This window comes from Pundamilia nyererei, unplaced genomic scaffold (genome assembly GCF_000239375.1).
Source record: "Pundamilia nyererei isolate P.nyererei 1_Seehausen unplaced genomic scaffold, PunNye1.0 scaffold00110, whole genome shotgun sequence".
Taxonomy (NCBI): domain Eukaryota; kingdom Metazoa; phylum Chordata; class Actinopteri; order Cichliformes; family Cichlidae; genus Pundamilia; species Pundamilia nyererei.
In genome coordinates, this window is record NW_005187511.1 from 865852 (window position 1) to 875276 (window position 9425).

At 36.4% G+C, this 9425-nt stretch overlaps 1 protein-coding gene across 1 annotated transcript in view; it reads right to left on the reverse strand.

Moving 5' to 3' along the window:
* Positions 1-6229, reverse strand: part of LOC102215958 (complement factor H-like) — a 16118-nt gene extending 9889 nt beyond the window's left edge. The window contains exons 1-13 of the mRNA XM_005741507.1: positions 6160-6229; positions 5849-6034; positions 5472-5577; positions 5242-5318; positions 4930-5121; positions 4056-4238; positions 3722-3916; positions 3412-3594; positions 2680-2847; positions 1748-1915; positions 1221-1412; positions 944-1129; positions 399-560 (exon numbers count right to left, since the gene is read on the reverse strand). Coding sequence (XP_005741564.1) covers positions 399-560; positions 944-1129; positions 1221-1412; positions 1748-1915; positions 2680-2847; positions 3412-3594; positions 3722-3916; positions 4056-4238; positions 4930-5121; positions 5242-5318; positions 5472-5577; positions 5849-6034; positions 6160-6229 — 2068 coding nt within the window. The remainder of the gene's footprint in view (positions 1-398; positions 561-943; positions 1130-1220; positions 1413-1747; positions 1916-2679; positions 2848-3411; positions 3595-3721; positions 3917-4055; positions 4239-4929; positions 5122-5241; positions 5319-5471; positions 5578-5848; positions 6035-6159) is intronic.
* Positions 6230-9425: the final 3196 nt, after the last annotated feature.

Genomic DNA, 9425 nt, shown 5'->3' on the forward strand with positions numbered 1-9425 from the left:
GTCCTTTTTTCATTTGATCGTCTGTTACATCTGTGGTGATTGTTAGACCTGCTGGTGTTTCAGGGACTCTACATTTCTCTGTTTTGAAAAAGAGAATCTGTTTTATTGTGAGGTTTACATTATAAACATGAAACCAAATCAGATTCAAAGTAATAAGACACTTTCTCACTACATTTTCAAACTAAGCAAGTTTTCCCTTTAAATATTTATTATTAATAGGCATTCAGTTTCTCATTGCTGTAATTAAGAAGTAATAAATGTCCAGTCTTTTAAGAAGTCAGAAAAGAATGGCAATTCTTTTAAAAGTGATTAAAGGGAAGAATAATTGTCTAAACCTACAAACTGCACCACATGGGGGTGTTTGTATGAAAACTGCATTTTTTTTAATGTCTCCTTACCTTCACATTCTATTGCTTTAGCCCACTTGCCATGTTGGCACGTTGCAGTGCCAATAATTCCTGTTCTATTCTTACACTGATATTCAATGATCTCTCCAGTCATGTATTTCTTTTTCTCTGCTCTGAAGTCCAGAGACTCATCCATAAGCTGGTCACAGTACACTGAAAATACATAATAGTATTGTCAATATTATATACATTGTTACATACATTATTGATTTGACCAATAGTGCTGAAAATGAAGATAACGGCAGGTGTGTAAACCGAGGTACACATGCAGACTGTTCTAAGGCAAAAAAACAAAAACCAAACTAAAACAGTATATTTAAGGTTAGTTAAAGATTGTGCCTTTGGTACAATGTTGGGTTATATTATTTCCATTGTTTTGTCCCTCAAAGGACTACAGTCTTTCTCTACCCTTAATGAAGGGTGGGGAAAGAAAGATGAATAAAGATGAAATATGTCAGCAGGCAGAATGACAGACAGCAGTGTTTTTAACAGTTTTAAAGCTTATTCACAGCAATATTTTATTTTTATGTACGTACGTATACACTGAATATTGAGCTCCTTCCATTCCCCAGCTGTGCATTTAAGTGTGGAATTCCCCTCTATTGTGTACTTATCACGACACTGATAAGTTACTTCAGAGCCAGATGGGTATTGCTTCCGATAACAAGTTGTAATAACAGCATTTTCAACTTTGGGTGGAGGGCTGCAGTTATCATGATTAGCTGTAAGACATCACAACATGTACACTATTAATTTACACTCTGTAATCTTTTCATAAAAACATGCATCAAAATAATGCTTGAGGTGACTCACATTTACAGATATCATCAAGTGATCCATTTAAATCCCATCGTCCGTCACGACAGATTAATTCCTCAATCTTAGCAGAGTATCCTTCATTGCAATCAATGAATATCATTTCTTGGGTCTGTCCGTGTCGTTCAGTATTCCCTAGTATTCCTTCCCCATTAGGAATCTCAGGAGCTTCTCGACACTTTTGTTCCTCTAAGGTGGATATGATTACAAATAATCAGGCAAAATATTACAGATGGATGAAATCCATTTCCATATTTAAAAATGTGATCAGAATAAGCAATGGAAGAAACTCTGTATGAATGCACTTATTGTAAGATATTACAGAAAATATTTTCACACCAGTTTTCTTAAACATAACTGCAGATAAAACTCAAATGTTAAAAAGATGTTTAAAACAGATTTCAAAACTTATATTTTTCTACCTAAACATCTTATACTCCCCATCTTGACATTGGTATTGAACAAGTCACTGTGTTTGCTTCAAGCTAATAACAGAAGATACTTTAATTAGAAACTTTAATTACCAATACAAATTTCAACTCCAGACCAAACACCGTGCACACATGTGGCTTCACCCCACCAGCCTTTGCTGAGAGGTTTGTAACCATCCTCACACCTGAAGTAAAGTTTGTCACCATGTTGCCAAACTTTAAGTCTGCGGTCAAAACTCGTTGTTGGACATCCTGTTATAGCTATCAGAAAGACAGATATTACATTTAGATATTATCAAAGAGCAGTCAGAATACATTCTTGTGTTATTAGTAGTGATTCATAGATAACATTATTCAACTATCTTTGGACTAGGCTTAAATATCCTTAATACTACTGAATAGACTGTGTAATGTCTGTTATTAAGTGACTAGCATTGAATCCTGCTGACTTTGGCAAACCTCCATTTCGTGTGCAGACTCAGGGAAGCAGAGGGAGCTCTTTGATAAGAGTAACATGCATTGCTTCACAAAAGAAAAATGTTTGTGGAGCTCATCAAGGAATCTAAAGATAAAGATAGACTAAAGATAGACTTCTGTCAGAGGGCCCGGTGGCGCCAGTGTCCAGCAGCCTCGCCTCTGTCAGTGCGCCCCAGGGCGGCTGTGGCTACAATGTAGCTTGCCATCACCAGTGTGTGAATGTGTGTGTGAATGGGTGGATGACTGAATGTGTAAAGCGCTTTGGAGTCCTTACGGACTAGTAAAGCGCTATACAAATACAGATCATTTACCATTCTGTAGAACCAGATGCTTTTCTGCAAGTTCCCCGATTTGAGAGAATTCATGTTGACTGAACTTTCATATTAGCTTCACTTTTCAGTCCTGAAAGCAATGCTCACCTTTTATATACAGTTTATACATTTGTCTTTTATCATCAGTTGTTTACAACATTTATATTTGTCATGAAAAACAGTAGTCCTTGAATAACTGAATAAATGTATCCTTTTAAGTTTATTGCATTTTCTTACCTGTACATTCATTAGACCTATGCCAGCCATCTTCTCTACAGGTTAGAGTGAAACTTCCTTCATAACCTCTCCTGCAGTTATACTGGACACGATCGTTGTACCTGTATTCAGCCTGAATTTTTCCAGTAATATCTGCATTATTAAACTGTTGCCTCCTGCATTTTATCTCTGAAAGGAACAAAACCACATTTATTAAGCTTCTGCATTTACTTTGATTCAGATAATTTTGTCATGTAAAACATTCAGATACTTTCATATAATAATTTAAGTAAAAGCAGCAGCTCCCCAGTGTAAATGTGATTCCATTTAACAGTTCTGTATTTTATATTTGAATATGTTCAGTCAAAGGAAAAGAAAAATGTTCAGTTGTGGATTCAGCATCCAGCTGAAAGTTGTTGTGGCAGTAGAAATGTTTCTTGCAGTCTGTACAGAAAATAGTATCCAGTGAGTATTTGTACACTCTTTCGGTTAGTGCTTGGTTAGTACACAAATAAACAAAAAAATGAATGTTATTACCATTTTCTCTCACTATGAACTATCACACAGAGTCTCTAAAATTTATATTGCTGGTTCGTAAGATTTTACTCTATGACTGAATGATCCTTTGAGGCTTCTGTTTGACCAAAGACACTCTGCAGTTCTCTCCTGTTTTCTCAAATATGGACTAATATTAAAGAAATTAAAAACGATCCTGTCAGAATTAGAAGAAAAGTGAACTAAACTTCACCATACCTTCACAAAGTGGATTTGGTTCCCATCCATCTCTGGTGCATGTGGCCCGAGTGACGCCATCTTTCCTCCTGTATCCTGATATACATGTGTACCTGACAGTATCACCCAATTTCTTCGTCTCATCACGCCAAGACGCCTCCCAGCGGGACAAAAGTCTATCTTGTGGACGGATACATGTAACCTCTGTAAAGAAAGAAAGACTGGATAATCTTCAAAAAAATTGTTCATCATCCTCATGGCTGATTGAACTACATGAAAGCAAAGAACAGTGAGCTTAGAATATGTGTCTAAAGCTTTTGTAGTTTTATACCTTGACATACTGGTCTGACAGACCACTGTCCATCCTCAATGCAAGTAGTCTCAACTGAGCGCGTGCGGGTTCTCCCAATCCAGTATCTCTCCTCACATGTAACTGTTACCTTTTCACCAGGTGAAAACCTACTTCTATGAGCAGGTTCATATGTGGTTCCTTGGAGTGGTGGCAGTGTCAGCTCACATTTTATTTCTGCATATGACGGGAAATGCAGCACATGAGTTAGTGTGTTGTACCAAGACAGAGCAATACCATCACATCCAAACATCCAGCTCCAGATCTCACTAGTCAGTGGTATTTAATTTATAAACTGTATGTAATTTATATTTACCTTCACATTCAGGTGTGGGGATCCACTCTGCTCTGTCTCCTGTCTTTGTGCACCTTGAAGGTAATTCTTGAGCACGTTTATGTTGAAGATTGCATTCAAAGTTTAGGATTTCACGTTCATTGTACTCTTTGATATCTCCAAGTACAAAACCATTTTTAATCCTCGGTGGTTCACATTTTACAACTGTTGAAGGATAAAGTCAGAGTCAGGAATAAAACTACAGCAACTGCTCATAGAAAGGTACATAAAAGGTAACTGCTGATTAACCTGTTGTGAAAGGAAGCTTTTTTGATGAAGTAGAAAAGTGAAAGTGATCAAACAAGCAAAGCAGCTGCAATGTTTTTCTCATTAATTACAATTGAAGGCCAATTTTATGATGTTGTTCGTGTTTTTTTGTTTTAGTTTGAAGCTGATATTTTTGGACTTACTATGTCCATAGCAGTGGTGCCTTTATTTTAACCAAATAGGCAAATATTCCCCCAAACTATCTAAACTTAAGTACAAAAATTGTTTTGTTTTTTTTTTGCCCTAAATGTATTCTGTTTTCATTTTCTATTCCTGTACCTTTAGTACAAATAAACTAATTTTGTATGCAAGTGATAATTATTTAATTCTAAATTTTGACCTAAATAAAATACAGCATTACACATGGCACATACATTTGTGTGACACATTTAACACCATTTTAGTTATAAAATAGTGTTAAATATGTCATAACTATTACGAAACTAATTGTTTCATAATAGCTCAAAATTGAATATACAATATAGAGTTGCTCCTCTATTCTCTTTTAGGGGGTTGGTGATTTGGGTGTTACTACCTAATTACTCGAGAACAAAGTAATAGTAACAATAGTAAGCCAGCTTCACTTTACCTTCACATGTTGGATTGCCATCCTCCAAACCTTTCCAGTCTCCATTTTCATCACAATAAATTTCTCTTGCCCCTTTCATAATGTAATTGCTGGACTTGCAGCTAAATCGAACTACATTGCCGTAGGTAGCTTCTTCTGCATCTCCCAACACGTTCACATTGTTGGGAACATTAATTGATGGACACTGCTGAGCTGGAGTGAAAAACATTAGGAAAAAACCCCTCAAAGTCAGACAAAAACATAAACACAGGTTGCTATTTCTTTCTACGTGTATATTACTGATTGCATAATTTCATTTATATCAGCTCCTACCTTCACAGACGGGGATAACACCATCCCAGCCTTCTGCCATACAACGTCGGAAGTTTGTCCGACTGACCATTTGAAATCTGAATCAGGTTTATAATAGAGAATTCATGAAGATGACTAAAAGAAAAGCCAAATGTACAGATAATATGCACAGAGCATGCATAATTATGCAGATTAAGAAACACAAAACAAATAAAATCACAAGGAAAATGTGATTAAAATTATTATGATACCCTTTGTGGCAGGTGTATACAACTTCTGAGCCAAAGACAAAATCGTCCCCCTTTCTAAGTTGAAAATCGGCGAACTGGGCATCGCCAGGATGACCACATGATCTTGCTTAAAGCAAATAAGACAAAATGTGGGTAAAAGTACAACAGAGAAAAGTGGAATTTGCTGTACATTTCATAAAAGTACACTACATATTGTTCAGCATTGCAGTCTGTGATATGAATTTTCGAGCAATAACTCAAACAAGCTAATGATGTTTATGCTGCTTTGGTAAGGCAAGTTCGAGTAAGCAAAACATATGCAAATACAGCAAGACATATGCAAGTGTTAACTGGTTATACTGGAAAAAGATGATATTCATAAGTGAATGTTAACTTACGTTGACAATTAGTGCCTCTGTGTTGCCATTTTCCCTCTACACAGAGCAGCTTGAAAAAGCCACTGTAGCCCACATTGCAGCCCACTTTCACTTGTCTCCCACCTGGGTAACTGGCCTGCATACCACTTATGTCAAAATTGCCATCGTAGAGATGATACTTTTTAAAATCTTCAAGGGTACATGCTCCTGGATTATCTGGATAGCGGTAAATAAAAATCAGCATACATGATTTTTGTGTTTATTTCAACATCAAAATATCGTGTAATTAAAATGAGAAGATCATAGAAATCACCCGAAGTACTGGGTCTTACCTTGGCTTTTCACAAAGGTCAGTGTATGCATCCACAAAAGTAGGATACAGCTTGTGGTTGTTACATGCATTTTATCTTCGCTAGCCTCATTCACCAAACAGAACTAAAGACTGGAGACTCAAAGGCTGTTGTACACTAGAGGAGCTTGGATTTCACAGGGAAAGAAGAGATTGCTCAATGATTTACAAAAGGCTGTCCTTGCCTCCAAATATGACCATACCCATACGGAAAAGAAATAGTAAAAACTTATATGTGATTACTCATGAAAGTGGCCACTTTCATGAGTAAATCATATAAGGCTTACATGATTTACTCAAGAAAGTGGCCACTTTCGCATTACTTTCATACATTGTTTTAGTAAGTATCCAAAACATACAAGTTTCATTATATAATTTTTCAAGGGATCTTATATCTGTTTTCACACTTATATGCTTGTCATACAAGTTTCACACAAGACAGATACAAACTTTATAAGATTTATATATATCTTTTCCATATGGGTAGGCTCGCTGGGAAAAAACCCCGAAAACAAACAAACACTTAAACCCCCCCCCCCCCACACACACACACACACAGGAAGTGATTACATATAACTACTTTCATGACACAATTGATGTTTAACATCTTCATCACCAACTTTAAGGGCATTTATTTGCAGCAAAATAATTTCATGGCCTTGTGTGGTTACCATGTTTATCGTACAGTGACAAACCAAAGAACAAACAAACTTTTACGGGAATATTCACTTTCTTTTGCTTTCCTGTTAATCATTTGCGTGAATCAATAAGGCAAACAAAGTATGTTGCATCTTGGCAAGACAAATACAAAGTGAACTGTATTTTTCATTTCAAAAGCAGATCAATACATCATTTTTTACTCACCAAACTGTGAACTGAACCTAATTTTTGTGTGCACATGAATACAATTGTTGTAACCATGAAAAAAAAAAAACACGCACACAAAAACTAGTTTTGTATGGGAGGAGAGAACTGCCAAAAAACCTGGCAAAAGAAAAAAAGAAAGGCAGCCTGACTTTGTTTTGCAAACTACTGAAACAAAATGTAGCTGTTGAGCAATATTGGATTTGCCCTCATTTCTCTCCATAGCTTCATGTTACTCACTTCTGAACGTACATTACATGTGCCACTCTACAAATGCATTTCTTGGACCATACAGTATGGCTTTGTTATGATTTTCAATAAGCAAGTGGCATCTGTGAGTCAGAAAGTAAACAAACACTTTATACAATATGTATTTTTCCATTTTTCACCAGCAGACCAACTATTATTCCCTAACATGGGAATTTTAACATTTCTGTCTGACGTTTTGCATAAAGCTGAATTTCCTCCAACACTGTGAAACAATTTCTACTGACTGAGAATCACGGGTACTGTTTGCTATGCAAACTACCTCCCTGCCTGCCCCACTGCTGACAAAGCAGAAAGAGCGAGAGTAATGTGGATTGATGGTCAAATGATTAAACCTTTTAAAGAATCTAGCTGTAAGAAGCAGATATTTTGTGTGCTCACATCAACTATTATTATCTTCAAATGTGAATAGTATGATGATGAAATGTTAACTTGTTCATTCTCCAGGTTTCTATCAGATTGAAAAAGACTGTGTTGTGGAATATACACAGCTGGAGGTCATAAAGAAAACATTCTTGTGTTTAAAATGTAATATGGAATAACATTTACAAGAAAGTTTTACAACTAACTATTATTGAAAAACATTCCTGATAAATCAATTGACGTAGGTGTGCAAAGGGTACCTTCAGCAACCATTACCCCATATCGCAATAGTACATTGTGCAAGTTTAGCATGTTAAAAGACTGACTGATCTTTAGATAAACAGTTGCTTTCATCCAGCTGCAAACTGGCTGATTTGGCTAGATGAACTTCTGGATCATTAAATGGAGCAAGAAATGACCAAATACCTAGATTTCACACCTGCAGTTTTCACTTAATAAACATTTATGCTAGGACTTTGGTCAGATTTGCATTCTTTTGGCATTAAAATGTGTTTTTGGGATTCATTAAAAAGGCACAAAAAAAGTGACTACCCACATAGCAATCTGGTCTGGCCCAGATCTGGTATCAAGCCGGGACTGCTGGCTGACTTCTGGCATGGTAAGTGGTATGCCATCCAGATATGGGCCAGGCCTGGCATAGATAGCACTGTCTATGTAATGGCATGCCATATCAGTTTTGTTGCAGTTTGGTGTATGTGGCCCAGGCCCATAGAAAACAGGTCTAGCCCTGATCTGGAATCAAGCTGGCACTTCTGACTAGGTTTGACAGGTTTGTGAGTGTACACTCTATCCAATACCTAGTGACGGTTTACACATCTTTGCCTGTAGGTGCTGTAGCTCAGCAGGTAGCACAAGTCAGCTACTGATCAGAAGATTAGTGGTTCAATCCCTACTTCATCCAGTCTGCATGTCAAGAGTGAGAATGTGTATGAATGTAGCTAGAAAGCACTCAGTTTAGAGAAACTGTGTGAATGTGGCATGTTGTACAGAGCGCTTTGAGTAACCTGGAAGAGTAGAAAAGCACTATATAAGAATCAGTGTCTGAACAGTTCGGTCATGTTACTTTTGCACTATTATGTCCTGGTGCATGTTGTTATTACATGACTTGATTAACCCTTTAAGACCTACCATAGAACCAAGTCCGCCAGAGCTTATATTATATTTTTACATGCTGTAGTGCCATTTTTGGGAGCATTTCAAGTTGATATACATCAATACATCCATTATATCCCAAATGTTAATAATATATATGCATTAAGTGCATAGTAATTACATAAATTGCAAAAAAGTGCAATAAACTACAAAAAAATTGAAAATCGTTTTTGTTTTTTTAACATATATTTGTAGTTAGAGAAATTTAAGAGGCTTATCCCTCAAAACTGTAAATACAAAAAAGCTGCACAAAATAGTTTCCCCACCAAAGGAAATTTATTTTAAGTGTCTTCATAGTTTTATTTTTGAGATACACCAATTTTCATATACTGCAGGAAAAACGAAAAAAGTTATTATAGTGCAAATTTGCAAAGAAACAGCATATGCATCAAAATAAACTATTTCCAGCAGTGCAATATGAGTCCTAAGCATCCCAGAAACGACACAGAAAGTCATAAAGTCAAACATAACTTTTAAGAACACAAGTATAGACTCATAAGGCCACGATGGTAAAAAACTACATTTCCGCAAAATGACGTCACTTCCGGTTTCGGGCAGGTCATGCCGGACATGTGATAGTTC